The sequence below is a fragment of the Fukomys damarensis genome, unplaced genomic scaffold (assembly GCF_012274545.1).
Source record: "Fukomys damarensis isolate Sample0158 unplaced genomic scaffold, DMR_v1.0_HiC HiC_scaffold_15, whole genome shotgun sequence".
Classification (NCBI taxonomy): Eukaryota; Metazoa; Chordata; class Mammalia; order Rodentia; family Bathyergidae; genus Fukomys; species Fukomys damarensis.
Window position 1 is genome coordinate 4804113 of NW_022900927.1, and position 18653 is coordinate 4822765.

The following is an 18653-nucleotide window of genomic DNA, read 5'->3' on the forward strand; positions in this document are numbered from 1 at the left end:
GGGCTTTGCTGGGCGCTGGATCCCCGCAGCTCCCTCCGTCTGTCGGGGAGAAGTGGCAGCCTCCCTCCCTACCTCCCGCGCTGCCGCCTGCACTGGGGTAACCATGGAGACCGGGCACACCCAGTCAGGGCCGCCTCCTTAAAGGGACAGGCCTCCCGCCAAGGGATCCCCCTCCCCTCGGGACCACGTTGGGGGCAGGGCCAGTCGCTGCCCCCCTATCGCCCCAGCTGCCCCCCCGCCCCTCGGAGAACGAGGATGTGGTTGGGTCGGGCTGACAGCCTCAGCGTCAGGGACGAGGCGGCTTCTCTGCAGCTCGGGGGCTCTCTCTCTGAGAGCTGCCTGGCAGCCTCTCCTCCCCCAGAGGGACAGGGGGAGGGCTTGAGGAGAGGGGTGTTTGTAGAAGATGCAAACCATTTTCCCCGAGGAAAAATGTCATGAGAGGGGGGACTGGCGACCAGGCGGCAGTGAAGGCCAGGTGGCGGGCTGTGGCAGGCGGAGGTAGGAGACCCCAGAGGGGCTCCAACTGCTCAGGGAAGCTTTAAAGAGATGGGAGGGGCTTCTGAGCACAGCCTTGGGCAGTCCAGCCTTTCTACGCCTCAGTTTGACTCTCTGGAAAAAAGACGATGAAGCGGCTGCCTCTAGGAGATGCAGCTGCAGGGAGGACCAGTGAGGAAACTAGAGGGCAGGTAGCCTAGGGGTAAGGTCCAGATGCTCTATGGTGGCCCCAGAGTGGAGAGGGTATGCGGTGGAGCCCTAGGACCCTCATCTCATCCCCGATTTCTCTAGTCTGGGTCAGCTTTGCCTCTCCCAGGCCATTGAAGGGTCAGGACCACCAGAGGTCAGGCTCAGGAAGAAACTTTCTAACCTTGTGCCTGCGGACGGCAAGGGTGCAGCCCTGCTCCCCACCGCTTCGGTACTAGAGTACTTGGCCCTGCATCGGACCGGAAGCTGCCAGAGGGGCTGCAGGAGCCCCCAAGTCCCTCGAAGGGTGGGGAACAGAGGCCGTCTCCTGTCCATCTTTTGCGACGCGGCAGTGCCTGTGGCTTCGCCTGCCAGCGCCGCTCCTCCTTCCTCCCACGATTTGCCAAGGAGAGCGGCTGCCGCCCGCGCTCAGAGGAGCCAGCGGGGCCAAAACAGCAATTTGTTCCTCAAAGAGAGAAACGGGAAGCTGAGCACCCACCCTTTGAGGAGACACACCCACAGCCATCGGCTCCTCCCCTCCACATACCCCTCCTCAGGGAGGGAAAGCCAAAGCACGGGGGACCTATATTTAAATAAGCTGGTGCTTTGGGAAGGAAACGCTACCCTCCCCCAGTCCTCTGAATGCTAGAATGGGGGTCCTAGCAAAATGGGGGAGCCTAAGGGGTCCGCCTGCCCTTGGCTGGCTGGGTTTGTAAAGTAACCCCTTTCCAGTCCTCTATTCTGCTCCTCTGCCAGTTGGTCAAGCACTCACGCAGAGTAGGATTTTCTGAGTCAGCTCCCTGAGACCTGGTGAGGCTTAAACCGCCCACCTGCTGGGGAATCAGGCTACCAGTTTGAATGCTGCTCTGCCACTTATTGTCTGGGTGATTTTTTAAAAAGGCAAGATATCAACCTTTCTGTGCCTCAGTTTTCTCGTTTGTAAAACAGGGATAGTAACTATGTCAGAGGATTATTAGAGGTAAATAAGTGAACTCCTATAAAGAACAGTGGGCTGTAACACGTGAAAAGATCTGAATTCGAGTTGGATAGGAGCCACAAAAAAGAAACCAAGGGGGAGAGGTGATGCTCAAGATAAAAAGCTGGTAAATGGCAGGGCCAGGGCTCCAACCTTGACACAGTCACCCAACAATGAGTCCACATTCTGTTTCCCTCTGGCATAGCTTCGGGAGGCCCAGGTAGGGTACTGGAGGCTGTGTGAGGTGCAGCACTGGACGGACACCTGGGGTTGTGTGTCAGGTCCTGGTCCAAGCCACCCCCATAAGGTATTCAGAGTTTCTGGTTCCAGCTCACCTGCCTGATTTGGGGCATTAAGCCAAGCCAGACACCAGGCTAAGTGAGCACAGTGGCTAGGGGAATTGCTGGGGTGCCCCTAAGAATTGCAGTAGCTTCCATTTATTGAGCATTAACTGTGCCAAGCACTATACTAAGTGCTTTACTTGTATTATTTCATGAATCTTCATAACTGTGGATAGTTACTATTATAACTGCCAACTTACAAGGAAAACAGTTGAGTACTTTGTCCAAGATGCCCTACCTCCAGTAACAGCTCTAGACATAATGTCTGCATCCCTGTTTTGCTGCCCTTGTCTCCAACTCCAAAAAATACACTGGTATTTACTAAATGTTATCATTTTTAATCCAGGATGAAACAGCAGTTCGCTTTGGTCTTTAAACCCCCTCCCTCACTGCCCTTCAAGACATTTGTTGGAAGAGGATGCAGCCACCCAACCTTTACCTTTGGATGACTTGTCGAGGTGTAATTCCCAGACACTCTGCTTTCTTCGCTTTTACTTGTCCCTCAGATTTTCCTGCTTTGGCCTGGCATTTGTGTTTTTATGGTTTTTCTCAACTATTAATTACTGACCTTCTTCCACCCACCCCCAAAATACGTTACACATGAAGGGATAAAGACCTGCTATTAGGAGATAATAGGATGGGAGCTGCAGAGGAAAACAGAATAGGGCACTAGGTGAGGACCACCACCATCCTTGCGGTAATCTTTTCTTATCCCCTTCCTTCAATCCTGAACTCATTCTGGGCCATGATAGGAAGTCACAGGAGAGGGGAACGCTGAGGGGGAGCCCAGTTCAGAGACAGCTCAAAGCCTCTGTCAACAAGAAACTCAAGAGGATGCATTTTGAAGCTACTGTGGGAGGCCTGTGGGAGTATTATCTACAAAAAGGAACAAGGAGAGAGAGCAGGGAAGATCAGAGCAAGGAGGAAAAAAAAAAACCCCCGCTCAAGACACAAAAGATAGAGAAAACCTCCTCCCAACCACAAAGCGCAGGCGGAGCCAGGCACTGTGTGCTCGGAGTGGGAACAGGTGGCTGTCGAGGAACAGATCCCTGGGGCTCCTCCCTCTTCCCACTCTCTCCACCCTTTCTGGAGGTCCCCAGGTCTGCTCAGAGCCTGGCTCTCTGCCAACACAGCCAGGCTCCGTTTTTAAGATTGTGTTGTGGTGGGGCAAATTTTGGACCTTAAGTCAGGTACAGCTCCACTATTAACCAGTGTAACCCTGGGTGGAGTGAGATTTTTTTTTTTTTTTTGGAGACAGGGTCTCACTATGTAGCTCAGACTGCCCTGGAACTATGTAGCCCAGGTTGGTCTTGAACTCACAGTGATCCTCCTGCCTCAGCCTCTGGAGTGCTGGGATTACAGGCATACACCACCATGCCTGGTGAGAATATTGTATCTTGAAGTGCATTAATTCTTTCATTTGTGACATCAATCTTATTAGCAACTGTTATTACAAAGTCTCCCTGGCCCTGTGTGCTGGGACCAGGGAAATGAGCTCAGGATGAAGCCTCCCAGAAGATTCCTCATCCCCATCAAAGCATTTGGGAATTTCTGAGTCAGGTGTGGTGGCGCACGCCTGTAATCCCAGCACTCAGGAGGCTGAGGCAGGAGGATGGCTTTGAGTTTGAGACCAGGCTGGGCTACATAGTGAGTTCCGGGTCAGTCTCAACTACATAGTGAGACCCTGTCTCAAAAAACCAAACCAAACCAAACAGAACAAAAAACATTTGGGAATTCCTTAAGACTACTCAGTTTTTGGCCACCCCTTGGCTGTCTCATTCTCTAGCTAAAATGTGAGGGGGACCACAGTAAACTTTCAAACAAGGAAATCCTGGGAGGTATACAGTTTTACATATAGCCAGACAGACTTACATACTGCATGGCTAGGAAGTAGAGAAACCAGGTCCAAAACCCAGAGTTAATCAGGGTGAAAGCAGTTTGCTCTGCTGCCATGTTCCAGGAGTGCTGTACTGTCCTTAGGTAAATGGCTTCTCAAAGGGGAACAAAGAGGCTGGGGATTTAGCTCAGTGGCACCAAGCCTGCCTTGCAAGTGCAAGATTCTGAGTCCAATCCCCCTGTACCAAAAAAAAAAGGAACACCCACTCACTTGGTGGGTGGTCAGACAGTGATCTGCAGTGAGCATCCACTGTGAAGAAGAACCTGGACTTCCCCTGCAGGGAGACAATACCCTTCACCACAGTACCTCAGTGAAAGCAGAAGCTGACAAGGGACAGGTTTTGGACCTCCTAAGAAATCTTACCTTATCAATCTGTATGTTCTAGTAGCACCAGAAAACAGGTTTATTTAAAATCAAGTTGTAGAGAGAGCTTAACTGGGTTAATTTGGAGAGTCATAAAAGGAGACCTGCCTTTTTCTGGAGGAATCAGAAGTGGGTGGTTTTTGTTCCTGATGTTTTGACGGCATCAAAGGGGCAGGCGGGCAGAACAGTCATGCTGGTGATGGTGTTTCCTCACCCACAAACAGCTTCAGATAGGCTTTCCTCCTTGGTGTGGAGCATCAAGGCAGGTACAGTGCCCTCATCACCTGTATGGAAAGGTTCCTTGACTTTTCCCCCGGAGAGCTGTGGCTCTAGCATCATTCCTGCAGACTGGTGTTGCACAACTGCTGAGGTCAGCTCCATCAACACCCAGGCTGCCCCACCCATAAAGCTCTGCAACTGGGTGAGGTTTCCCAATGGGCAGGGCAGAGAGACAAGGACATGGGGCCACCATGCTGAAGAGATATGTACTTCAGGAGAAAAGCTACAGATGGAAGAAGATAACTATATTTCTGATTTCTTCTTTGACAAATAAGGTCTATTAAGGCTAGAGACTGAGGAAGCCTTCTTTCCAAAGCTTTTTAACAGTGCAGAAGAGACAGAAGCAAAGGACAGGTAAGTGAATATTCACTAGTCACAGGCTTAGACACCAAGAGTACTGCTCTGAAGCATCTAGCCAGATACTACTAAAGTATTTCCTCTGGTCTCTACCACTCAGAATAGGTTCAAAGATGTGATGTTATTTGCCTCAAGGTCAGCTGGTCGCATAAAATTAAAATCCAAGCCCTGGCCACCAGACAAGGCTTCTGTGGTTGAGGGAAAAACTAGAACCATTTCACTGGGCATGGTGGTGCACTCCTGTAATCCCAGCACTTGGGAGGCTGAGGTAGGAGGATTGCAATGAGTTCTAGACCAGCCAGAGATACACAGTGAGTTCAGCAGCCTGAACTACACAGTGAGACGCTGTCTCAAAAAACCAAAACAAACAAATAAAAAAACTAGAACCATTTAGCTTGGCCTCAGAATTCAAAGGCATTCTACTACTAGGAATTTACCCTACAGATATTCTCTCACAAGTAAGGAATGATATGTGTACTCTTCATTAGAACAGAATGGAGAGAATAGATATGTCTATAGGTATCAACATGGAAAGTCTAAGGGGTACATATTTTTATGATATACTTATACTAGCATAGGAAATCTCCAGAGGCACTTAAGAGAAACTTAACAATTAAAAAAAAAGAAAGAAAAAAAAGAAAACAAAACAAAATTTGAAGAGAACAAATTAAAAAGAAAAAAGTCACTTATCAGTGGTCACCCCTGGTAGGGGACAAATAGCCCAGAGTACTACAGAAGTCTACTTTTCATCATATCCTTTTAAATTATTTAATTTCCTTTTTTAAACAACTATTTGCATATAATAATTAAAAGAAAAAGTTCTCAGCACCCAGGAGACTAAGGCAGGAGGACTGCCATGAATTTGAGGCCAGCCTGGAATACACAGTGAGATCTTGTCTCAAAAACAATGAAACAAACAAATAAAAAAAACAAAAACAGTGCCAGGGATTTGGCTCAGTGGCACAGCACCTACCTCAAAAGCACAAGGTTGAGTTCAATCCCTGGTACCAAAGGGAAAAAGAAAAAGAAAAGAAAGAAAGAAAAAAGCAAGTTGTATGCACAGGAAGTCTCCATTTATATAAAGAGAAAAACATATATTTTCATGCTTGGGTTTAAAAATTTCTGAAACAGTATGTAGGGAACTTGCCAGCGATTTCTTTTAGGGAACAGGGAAAAGTAGGGAAGGACTTTTTACTTTCTTCCATGTATTTTTTTTTTAATACTGAGTATTGAACCCAAAGCCTACCACTGAGCCATACCCCTAGCCAGGGGTATTATTAAAAAAACTATGGGGCCAGGGGATTTAGCTCACTGGTTGGTTCCCCAACCAGCCTTGCAAGCACAGGGTCCCGAGTTTGATCCCTGGTACCAAAAAAAATCAAAACAAAACAAACACAAAACAAAAAAACCCTCACTGAAACCAAACCAAAACAAAACAAAAAAACAGACTATGCTACTGCTTAAGCGCAAGGTCTCAAGTTGAATTCTCCTTACAAAACAAAAACCAAACAACAACAACAACAAAAACAAACAAAAAAACTCCAACACACACACACACACACACACACACACTAGGAATTTAGCTCAGTGGTGCCACCACCTGCCTCGCAAACGCAAGGTCCTCAGTTTTATCCCTGATACCAAAAATAAGCAAACAACCCAAAAGCTATGCTGATGGGGCAGGGGATTTAGCTCAGTGGCACTGTGCCTGCCTTGCAAATACAAGGTCCTGAGTTTGATCCTGGGTACTGGGAAAAAAACTAAAAACAAACAATGCTGTATTATAGCTTTAAAATGGCTATAAATTAGGGGCCCTGGAAATATCTGTTCATAATAAAGCCATGTGTTTTCCCCCTAGTGCTGGGGATTGAACCCAGAGTCTTGTACATGCAAGGCAAGTACTCTGTCACTGAGCTACAATTTTACCTATCAGGTAGCTATACCTGATAGAGCTGAATAACTTTTAAGTCCCACTTCTATCTCTAGGCAGCTATCTATAAGGTGAAATGGAAAAGTTAAAGAAAAATGGTTAGGTAGGTCCTATTTGAGAATTAGTGTTAGCTTCCCAGGATATGGAACTTTCTTTCTTTTGGGAAGCTCAGAGCTATTGCGGGCAACTAAACATAGGGCTTTTTTTTTTTCTTTGTTTCTTGGTTCTGGGGATCAAACTCGGGACCTTGTTCTTGTGAGGCAGGTGGCAGAACCAATGAGCTAAATCCTTGGTCCTTCAAACTTAAACCTGTCTTCTCTTCATTGAAGAAAAGTCAAGTTTGAAGGCAGGTGTAGTAGTGCATACCTGTCCCAGGTACTGTACTCAGGAGACTGAAACAGGAAGGTCACACGTTTGAGCCTACCCTAGGCAACTTGGCAAGACCCTATCTCCAAAAAAAAAAAAAAAAAAAGCCCCCAAATAGTTGCAGAAGAAACAAAACGTAACAAAACACCAGCCGGGCATGGTGGCGCATGCCTGTAATCCCAGCACTCAGGAGGCTGAGGCAGGAGGATGGCTGTGAGTTCAAGACCAGCCTGGGCTACATAGTGAGTTCCAGGTCAGTCTCAACTACATAGTGAGACCCTGTCTCAAAAAACCAAAACCAAAACAAAACAAATAGTTGCAGAGGTAGCTCAGTGGCAAAGTGCCTACCTGACATTCAATCCCCTGTGCCTTAAGAGAAAAAGTCAAACTAGTATGAGATTGTAAATGAATGAATTTGAACATACTATTTAAAAAAAAGCCTTGAGAAGGACATGAATGATATACACCTGTAATTCCAGCATGAAGGAAGATCACGAGTTTGAGGCCAGATTGGGTTCCACAGTGACTTCAAAGCCAGTGAGAGACCCTATCTCAAACAAAACAAACAGAACACCTGGAGATTCAGTCTGCAGGATTGCAAAAAGGAAGGAAAAAAGAAGTTCAAACACACACACACACACACACACGTATGTATGTATATACATACATGGTACCAGAGATGGAACTCAGGACCTTGCACTTGTGAGGCAAGAGGAAGCACCACTGAGCTAAATCCCCATCCAAAAAACCTATATATTTGTGTGTATGACATTTATACTTTGAAAAAGGTCTAGAAGGATATATACTAAATTATTGAGTCACATTATTCCTGAGGAGTGGAACAGGAAGATGGAAAATTTCCTTTTACATTTCGGAATTATTTGGTATTTTAAATATTACTTTTGTAATTCAAAACAAAATAGTGAAAAAACTGCATAATTTTCAGTTTTTATGGTCATAAAAACTTGAAATAGTTTTCTAAGAGGATTTTAATTTCTACTTCCAGGCAGTTTTGACAAATATGTGACTCCCTATTTGGCTGGGTGGTTAAATATAGTTTTGCCTGGATACAGGGATAGACCTCTTAATCCTTTAAGGTTGCTTCAATCTCTGGATTTCCTATAAAGTATAGTAAGCAAGTATCAGAAAAGCAGGGCTTTTTCCTGACACCTATGCAGGCTGATGGTGTTGGACAAATTCTCCAAAATGAGACAAATGGCTCCTTAGAAAGTGGCTTTTCCAATACTCCTTGAGACCTGGTTTCTTTACCAAAAGACAGGACAGACACATAGTCAGTCTGTCTCTCCAATCAACCAGAACCCTGGCAGCTCAGCTTTAGCCACAGCCAGGGGAAGCCCTGTGGCAGTTAAGTTCTGCGCCACTGCCACTTACAGTCTGGGTTGGAGAGAACACATGCTGGAGAAGGAAAGCTCTGTTATTAAACCACAGAACATGGGGGGGTGGAGGGGTCTGGCACCAGTGCCACCTGCTACATGCAGGAGCTCAATTATACTGTTACATTCACTACTTCTGTCAAGAAATGGGGAAGAGGAGTGCCAATATAATCTTTGTCTGCCTGGAGGAATGGTTAGCAGCTGTGGTTTTTCTAAACTGGTATGTTCTCCTTTGCAAAGTCACCGTTCTTTACCCTACAAATCTTTTCCCACAATGAACAGCTGCATTTGCTCATGCTAGCTTTCACATTTTAATTTGGTCCTGAAGCTAAGCAGCAGCGGACAAATGACTCGGGAATCAGACACCCTCATTTAGGCACAGAACAAGCTGTCCGAGAGACTTCTACCTCATGAGGCCCAGAGAAAAACAGATAATGAAGTCACTTGCTGCTGTGAAACAAATGTGGTAATATTTATAGTTATTTTTATTTATTCATCTATAAAGATTGGTTGCAGCAAGTTTTGATGGGTAACATCTTAGATGAATGTTAATTATATTGCTATAAATTTGGCTCAGGATGAGAACAGGATTCAGGTAAGGGGGTAAACAACAACAAAATCTCCAAACATTGAAATAAAGAAATATATTTTTTATAACTTTTAAAAAACTTTAATTAAATGCTACTTTCCTATAGACTTCCTTAAGAGTAGTTTGCAGCATAATGTAACAGGAAACAAGGTTTTGGGCATTTTGAAGAAACTGCAGGTTAAGTTTTGATGCCAAACATAATTATGAAACTGATTCAAGCGTCAAATCTCAGACACATTCTAGGACACAGGCAGATTCTCCAATGTTTCCTAGTGTTTTTTTTTTTTTTTTTGGTACCGGGGATTGAACTCGGGTCCTTGGCACTTGCAAGGCAGGCCACTGAACTGCTGAGCTAAATCCCCAGCCCCCTAGTGTTCTCTTTTTCACCAATTAACATTTCTCTTTTCTGGCTAATCTACAATATACAATCCCCTCATTGCCTCTCTTTGTCACAATGTTGTTTAGAGGGAACCTGGCAAGCATTTGTGGCTTCTACTTATATTGTGACAGGTCTATTTCTGACCCACTCCTCCTGAGACAGCCTCAGCAGCAGAGGCTTGTTGGGTGAGGCCTCTTTGGGCAGATGGAAGACCTGGTGCAATGTTGCAAAGTTGGGAAACCTGGCAATAGCTGCCGGATTCCTGGTAGGAAGGACCCATCAGAAACAGTCTGTATAATTGGGAAAGGTCAAGGGAAAAAAATGCCTTCCCTTCCAAAAACGATAAAGAAGAAATAAGGGCAGAAGAAACCAAAAATATTTAGAATGGCACAAAAAGTGATATGCATAAACTTGTTATTAAACCTAACTACACAGGCTTCCTAAAGTCCAGTTATCATTTTGAATTGTGTGAGGCAGAGGAGCGAGGCCAACTGCAAGTTCTCTCATGAGTTCACAGCTTTGGGCTGAGAGGTCCTGGGTTTGCGCTGGGGGAGCCCCTTCCTGAATAAGGGTTTAGACAGACTAGGCTCCATGCTGGCTCCAGTTCCATTGGTCCCTGTAGAGTGAGCCTGGCCCCGTTCACTAGTGTTTCCTGGTGCCTGGGGTGCAGCACTGTGATACCTGGAACCAGATGAATACCATGAGCTATTTCTGTAATGACCCACATTGTCATGACGTCCTTGGTTTGTAGGGTCATTGGACTTTTGGCCTTGTGGCCTATAGCCTTGTCCTCGTCTGTTTCCCGGCAATACCTAAGGATAAAAGAACATAATGTTCAAGGTACTCTGGCATTTTTTTTTTCCCCTTCTTGGTACCGGGGATCAAACTGGGACCTTGCACTTTTGAGGCAGGCGGCAGCACCACTGAGCTAAACTCACAGCTGGGTACTCTGGCACTTTGATCTCAGTTTAGCTTATGGACATTCTGAAAGCATAATGCTAGTTTATCATGTTTGGAACTCAGAATTTTGTCAGCCCATCTGACCTAGACACTATTATCACACTTAATGCATTTTTTACTAATCTTTCCCTGGCCTCATTCCTAGGTTCTTCTCCACTGAAGAGGAGTTTATTTCTCTTTAGATAGGCATAGGAAGAAAGCTAACAAGAAGGCAAAATTTTTGGGCTGTTACAAGCTCCTAGTTAGATATACATGTCTGAATTTTGTAGATTATAAGCCATTTGTAAAGATAATGGAACATTGGAATAATAAAGCATCATTATGGTCTGCTTTGCTATACTGAATGACCCATAGGTTAAATCATGTTTCTGTGACATATAGTACACGTGCACATCACAATCCAAAAAACATATGGCTATGGGATTTCTTTTTTGTCCTCCACTTCCAATGCCAAACCAGTCCTCAAGAATTACTGACAGCACTGACTTAGAATGCTATTACTCTCCTCCAAAACAAGGAAAAGAAATCACAGATTATCCTTCCACTTTCTAGTGTTTGTTCCACACTGCTACAAGGTTCGCTTTCTCTTTCCCTGACATATTTGCCCTGAACTTCTAGGCAGTTATGCTTTCAGATGCACACTGGTAAACTGGCCACTTCCAGTGTTTGCCTACCTTAAAATGGGTACATAACTCCCAGTGTGACTGATTACCAACCAATACTACTTGTAAAAGTGAAGACTGCTGCCAATGTAAAAATCAGCAGTTCTTGGCTACAGGAAGTCTAAACTGTCTGGTGCTTTGGAATATCATATCAAATGCTTTTTCAGGAACTACTTGGTGCTAGAGGGATGCAAAATAGGTATGGAACAGGAATAAAGAGAGGAAGATAATACCAAGCTATCAGTATTTAAACTTTGACACTCAGGTGCCTTTTCTCTCTCATATGTTCAGTGTGGAAGCCAGATTACCTCCCGATGAGGCTGGCAGGGCCGGCTGCTGGAGTTTGCTATAGCTGCGGGAGCTTCTCCTGGTGCAGAATTTCTCTTGTTAGCACCTGTAAGGCTGGGACCAGAGGCACAGGTGGAAGAGGAAGCAGCAGAGGCATCACTTGGGCCACTCAAGGACACAGATATAACTGAGCTATATCGGGATCTCGTTGAATAGCTGTTTTTTGGGTGGGACACTGAAACAGAAACATGAGGAATATGCAGTCATATGATGGGAGAACAGTGGATAAAGTTTTCCCTTTTTTTTTTCCCCATTTCATAATGTGCAATTTAAGATAAAGAATTGTTTACTTGAATAGTTATAAAGAAAAACCTGTAAAATGGGGTAAGGAAAATCTCCCTCCTGCTCTCTTCCTCCGCTGTCTCCAAACTCCCACTGCTTTATAAAGGAATTCTTAGATGGGAGACAATTTAAAAATCAAGTTACTCATTCCCCCTTCCACCACCACTGATTAATGACTTCTTGGCATTTCCTACTACAGCACCTAAACTCCCGGCTCTGGCTCCAGCAGCTAAATAAGCCTGGGAACAATAGTACAGGCCATATGTTCAGTTTCCTATGCAAGGAACATTCTAAAGTGCAGACTTCGCAAAGAAAGAAAAAGGTAAACAAGTCAAGTCTTTGCTAAATCCTTTGTTTTTTTTTTCTTGTTTGGTACCGGGAACCAAACTCAGGGCCTTGCACTTGCCAGGACGGCGCTATGCCGCTGAGCTAAATACCCAGCCCTAAAACCTTTTTTAAAAGTTTGAATAATTCAAGGCAAAAATAATCAAGATCAGTTTAATATGAATAGTACTAGTCTTTACAACAGATGTGTATCTCGCCAAATTTCTGCAAAAATAACCCTAAACCCAAAATATCAATCTAACTAAAAAATACTAATATTTTCAATTCAAGTGTCAAAATTCAACGGTTTAAAACTACTCCCCAGACTTTTTTCTTGGCTGCAAGCCTGGACTAATGATAGGTTTACAATCAGGGTCCTAAGGCTAACATTTCACTTAATTTTTTTTTTTTTTTGCAGTGTGGGTATCTAACCCAGGGCTTCACATACGTAGGCCTATGCTCTGAGCTATGTAGCTCTTGCACCAACGTTTCACTTTTATATGAGACAGAACAGTGCAGCTGAGTTCAAAGCCTGGCTGACCACAAATTCTCACTCTAAGGCACCATATCCTACCATCTTTAATGCTATTATTTAAGGGACAGCTAGCCACGTACAGTGTTACATGCCTATAATCTCAGCACTCTGGTAGGCTGAAGCCGGAAGATTCCAAGTTCAAGCAGAGACTGGGCAACTTAGCAAGAGTCTTTCTCAAAATTAAAAATTAGAAAAAGAGAATTTTATAACACAGGGAGCTTGGTAAATATTCTCAGAGTTCAAAGTACATTCAGAGTTGCTTTTCATAAAAACAGACAAGAGGCCCTGAGGAGCTCAGAGGACAGGCTAGTCAGCACATCAGTCATTCATTAACAGTGGATGGCTGCATGCATGGCCCAGAATCTCTCACCATCTCACCTTGTCCAAAGGAATCAATGCTCTTCTTCAGAGTCTCCACATCACAGGTGAACCGAGCTACTCGTCCCAGATCCTCATCATATTTACGTTCGCTAACAAAGTGCTAGAGAAAAGCAAACAAATGTCTCCAGGTTAGATAAACATTGTTCAGTATAAGTATAACTTACTATATATAGATAAAGCTGGGTTTTTTTGAGACAGGATCTTGCTATGTAGTTCAGGCTGGCTTTGAATTTACTATGTAGCCCTGTGCTGGCCTCAAACTTGCTGCCTCAGCTTCCTGAGTGCAAGGATTCCAGGCATGCACCACCATACCAGGCCTAAAAACAGCATTATGTATTTTCAATTTTCTTCTTTCTACTGCTTCAAAGTTTACTAAGTGACTGTCATATTACCAATGCTGGGTGATCAAACAAATTCATTCATTTTCTCATGGGCCCAAAGATAAGTTTGGAAATAATATGGAATGCTACATGATGGTCAAAGCCCAGTAGGTATAATTAGAAACTGTAAGAAAGGCAAAAGGAGAGGAAATTTATAGTAGCAAAACAGCCTCCCACTATTGGCTATTCTCCATATTGTTGCATTTTATATAGAAGCAGAGGCGGCAAAGATGTTCATAAGCTATGACAATGATCCCGTTTAGATAGCTTGTTTGGTGCCATTCAATAGGAACTTCTTTAGGAAATCCACTTCATCTGTCTATCAAGTAGGGTTTCATAGACCTTGAAATAGGAACAATTTCATGTGATGGAAAATCATTCATATGAAAAGCCAACTTTGCAAACAAGAAGAGTTTATGCTGCAAGTGATTTAATGCTTTTAAGCAGAGTGAGTTAAGAAGTAATTGAACCCTTGGATCAAAAAAATATACTACAAAGACTGTGGAACTAGAAACATGTCAGGAATAAAGTGTTTCTGGGATTTATTTCATATCTGTACTCCCTACTTTTTTTTTTTTTTTTTTTTTTTTTTTTTTTTTTTGTACCAGGGATCAAATTCAGGCTCTTGCGCTTGCGAGGCAGGTGGCTGAACCACTGAGCCAAACCCTGGGCCTTCTGGGATTTATCTTAATAAACAGTGCCTAAGGTAGCTTGCAATCATTTTTCAGATGAAACAGATTAAAATGAAAAGGGCCTAGATAGAATTTGGAAAAACTGAACTCCTCACAGCATTCCTCTTGAAACTGGGGGTGGTGTACTCCCACACTGAATGTATCAGAATCCTTGGGATGCATCCAGAAATGCTGACAGGGAAAGGGGAGAGAAAAATTATCTCCAGGCCTTGAAGCCCTAAAGCTTCTGAATATACTGAGGCTATGAAAACATAAGAACTGCTTATAACAGCCTTCCAACATGTAATATCAGTCTGAGATTAATTCTCAAACAAATTCTAGGGTTTGTTGAGCCAAAGACATAATAAGAGTGACGGAAATAAAATGATCTGGAAATAAGACATTTAAATTGCACAGCACCTGCTTCAGTATGCCGAAAACATGGAGAAAAACAGATCCTTAGTCAGCCTGCAGAAATATTTCTAGCAGCTTTTCAGTCACGTAGGAAGGGAAACAGATGAAGCCTATGAGAGCCAGAATTCTCATCTAATTCCAAAGGGGTTTCCGGTTTCTCCCAGATAGTTGAATGAGAGTGACTGGCATCAATAGGAGGAAGATAGTCTATAAAATTTTGTAATACAGTTTTAATTAAACAGGAAATGGTAATTTAAAATTAGTGTTGTTTGGAGCTGGGCATGGTAGTGCACATCTATAATCCTAGTACTCAGGAGGCTGTGTAGAAGGACGGCTCTGAGTTTGAGACCAGAATTCAAGGCTAGCTTGAACTATATAGCAAGAACCTGTCTCAAAAACAAACAAAAAACAAAAACATTTTTTTTTTCTCCTTAGAATCTATTTTACCGCAGTAGATTCTAAGAGGAAGGAGTGAGAGGATAGTGAACTCAACAGGTTTGTGTTGCACACTGGCTCAGAGTGAGAAGAACCTCTGAAAGATCCTAGGTGACTTTTCACCTATGTTTATTTTATAAAAGCTGTTTGCAGTCTTTGTAGCAATGGTCCTCTCAAATCTGGCAACAAAGCATATGTTTGTTCAGAAAGATCACATGCCAAGGGCTCAAGGATAGAAAAGGCCAACTCCTCTTGTTAATACAGTTTACGAATAATTACTTATACCTTCAACTGAAAGTAATAACTATCTATAATTATCCATTAATACCCCTGGAGATGCTGTTCTTTATGTAAAAATTTAAAAGGTACAAATGTTAAGCTGGGCAGGGTGTGCACTCCTGTAATCCCAGCACACACTGAGTGGGGGAGGCAGGAGGATCACAAATTTCAGTGAAGACTGGGCAACTTAATAACTTTAACAAGACATGTCTCAAAACAAAAACATTTTTAAAAGGGACAGGGCTGTAGACAGTGTGAAAACTCTGGGTTTAATCTCTAGTACTGGAATAAATAAATTTAAATCAATAGAATGGTATGAATGCTAAACCCCAGTAATCTTTATAGATTACATCTCAAATTGTTAACTTTTCCTATAAAATCAAATTTCGTAGACTATGAGAGGCCTCAGGTTCATTTTCCAACATCCCTCTCCCCAAAAAACAAAACAACAACAACAAAAACCCAGAATGGACCAACGACTATCATTTATTGAAGGCCTTCTATGTGCCAACCACTTTGCTAGGAATTGGGGACACAGCAGCTCTTATTGCTGTGATATTCAGTCTAATGGAGAACGCGTGTTAATCAAATGCATATAGAGTTGTAACTGTTATGAAAGCCCAGCACAGGGAAGCCAGGAAGAATGAGTAGGTCAAGAATGACCTGTATGCTTAGAGGGAGGAAAGAGTGTCTTGGACAGATGAAGGTGGATACTGTGGACTTTAGCAGGAGGAGGCAGGAAGTGTCTGGCAAGGCCCAGCTGGTGCAGTTGGAGTCCAAAGGGCCAAAGGAGCCTAGTATGAAACAAGATGGTGGCAGAGCCAACACAGGGAGAGCCCTGCAGTCTATCTTAAGAATTACAGCACATGCCTGTAACCCCAGCACTTCAGCGGCTGAAGCAGGTGGATCACTCAAGCTCAAGGCCAACCTGGGCTACATAGTGAGTTGAAGTCCAGCCTGAACCACATACCAGGACCTGTCTCACCCCCTCGCCCTCCCCCAAAAGAACTGATATTATCCTAAAAACACTGAGAGGTTTGAAGCAGTTTACTATAGCATGAGGAACAGATGAGTGGGAAGGGTGGAGTAGTGGTAAAGTGGATGGAGAGAATCAGGTAAAAAGTTATACAGAAATCCAAGCAACAGATGGTAGCAGATTGATCATGATGTGGTGGTGGAGATGAAGACAAAAGGTCAGAACTGAGATGTAGGAAGAAGTCAAATGGTCAGGGTCTGCTGATAGACTTAATGCAGGAAACGGAGAAATGTCCTAAGGTTTTCAGCTTGGACAAATGGATAGATGACAGTTCGAATTAAATAAAGAAAAGGAACCTAGAAGAGGGCCAGGTTTGGAAAGGAAAGATCATGAGTTCGATATATTACATATGGGCATTTTTTAGTCCCTGAGGATGAGAAGAAGGACAGAGAAAAGGTAGTTCTACCTTGATATCAGCTCTCAGCTCAACCAACTGCTCCTCTGACATTCGCACAGCTACATCAGTCATCTTCTTTAGAAGCTCTGCTTTCTTTTGTCGGCTGAGTAAAATTTCCACTGTAGAGGAAAAAATATGCATCTTATGTTACTGCTAAATAGGATACAGAAAAAGTAGAAGTCTAAGTCTTATAATATGTGTTTAGATAGCCAAGGGCTTAGCTGCCTATCCATCCAGAAAATGAAAATACCATTAGCCCAGTTTCCACCTTCTGGAGGGTCTGTGAAGGCAGTTTTTATCAATCACAAAGACTCATAAGTCACTTGTTATTTTTCTTTATTCTCAGTCAAAAATATTTTATCAGGAATCATATAAATAAGACAGGAATATATGCACACAGTAAAAATTCCTCTAGAATAAATGGGTATAAAATGAAAATGAAGTGTCCCTCCTACTTCTGATTTTGTGGCCACTACTCAGAGGGAAGCACTGTTACCAATTTCTTACACACACTTCCAAATACTTTCAATATTGATCAGTTTTTTGTTGCTGGGAAAAATACCTGACATACACAGAAGGAAGGGCTTATTTTGTCTGTTTCAGAGGTTTCAGTTCATAGTTACCTGGCCTAAGACAGAAGATCATGGTGGGAGGGTGTGGTAGAGAAAAGCTGTGAACCTTATGATAGCCAGGAAGTATAGCACAGAGGAAAATCCAGACAGGAAGGGACCAGGGTTCCCAAGGTCACAACCTCTCCACCTCCACAGAAGTATGCTTAGATGTCTCTCAAGCCAATCAAGTTGATAATCAAGGTTAATCATAACATTATCTATGTATATTCAACATACTGTACATCTCTCTCTTCTCTTCTATCTCACGAGTCTATCAAATATAGAATTTTCACTCTAGTTTGTTTGTTTCTTTCTTTCTTAAGACAGGGTCTCACTTTGTAGCACAGGCTGGCCTTCAACTCCCAGAAACCCTCCTGCATCAGCCTCCTGAGTGCTGGGATTACAGGTGTGCAGCACCACACCTGGCCTTCCTTTACTTCAGTTATTTTTACTTCTATCTGGATGTTCATTCTTTACTCACACATCTGGATCACCTTTATCAGTAAACTACTATGTGGACACAATAGTTATTTATCACATTCGCTGATGATGGCTATTAGATTGTTACATTCTGTTTTTGTGTATGTTTCACTTTACTCCCCAGGCTTGCCTCCAACTCCTGAACTCCCGATTCTCCCACCTCAGCCTCTCCAGTGTTGGAACTACATGAATACACCACCATTTCTGGCTTGTTACACCCTTTAAAAAGGACCTTCTCTGGCATGCTGCCTGATGTAGAACCCAGCTATGGCCATGGTAGACAACAGAAAATAAAAAGATCTGTAGGCAACCAGTAAAAGAAATACTCCTAGGAGGCAGAACTAGGGGCAGTAAGATGAATCACCAAGGAATCTTTATCACCAGGTCAAAGACTCTGCTATTCCTGTTCAGCAAGATTTGATCACTGCTTTTCTTTCTTCACCTCAAGGGAGGGGGGATTTAACCACAACATGAAACCTGATGAAAGCTTACTCAGAAGACTTGGTCTTTGAGCCCAATAAACTAACTAGATGTGACTTTGCAGATGCTGCCATTTAGAAGAAGGTAGGTGTGTTCTTATTTTAGAAAGAAGAGAGACTGAGTAACTGAAGGGGAGGACTGTAGCAAAGATCTGTTAGTTGACTGAACATCCATCCTCTTTTTCTTCCTAGCAGAAGTCCAATGTTGCTGGATACTAATGTGCTTAGTAAAAACCCAAATTTCCTATAGATAGGTCACGTGTTCAACCCCTGGATACAAGCAGAATTCACAGGGCAGGGGGTTACAGGAAAGCTCTTTCAAGGAGTATTACTTAGCAAGCATGTAATATTTTGCCCTTCTTTGACTGAAGCCTTCCCATTTAGCTTTTCACCAGAAGCACACTAAGGATGGCTTAGTACAAGGACA

The 18653-nt window shown here is 43.4% G+C and overlaps 1 protein-coding gene across 2 annotated transcripts in view; it reads right to left on the bottom strand.

The window, feature by feature from the left end:
• Nucleotides 1-8204: 8204 nt before the first annotated feature.
• Nucleotides 8205-18653, bottom strand: part of Spats2 (spermatogenesis associated serine rich 2) — a 58341-nt gene continuing 47892 nt past the window's right edge. For both annotated transcript variants that reach the window (XM_019207426.2, XM_010623618.3), the window contains exons 9-12: nt 16666-16775; nt 13042-13144; nt 11483-11697; nt 8205-10364 (exon numbers count right to left, since the gene is read on the bottom strand). In XM_019207426.2, the coding sequence (XP_019062971.1) occupies nt 10056-10364; nt 11483-11697; nt 13042-13144; nt 16666-16775 (737 nt within the window). In that variant the 3' untranslated portion in view covers nt 8205-10055. The remainder of the gene's footprint in view (nt 10365-11482; nt 11698-13041; nt 13145-16665; nt 16776-18653) is intronic.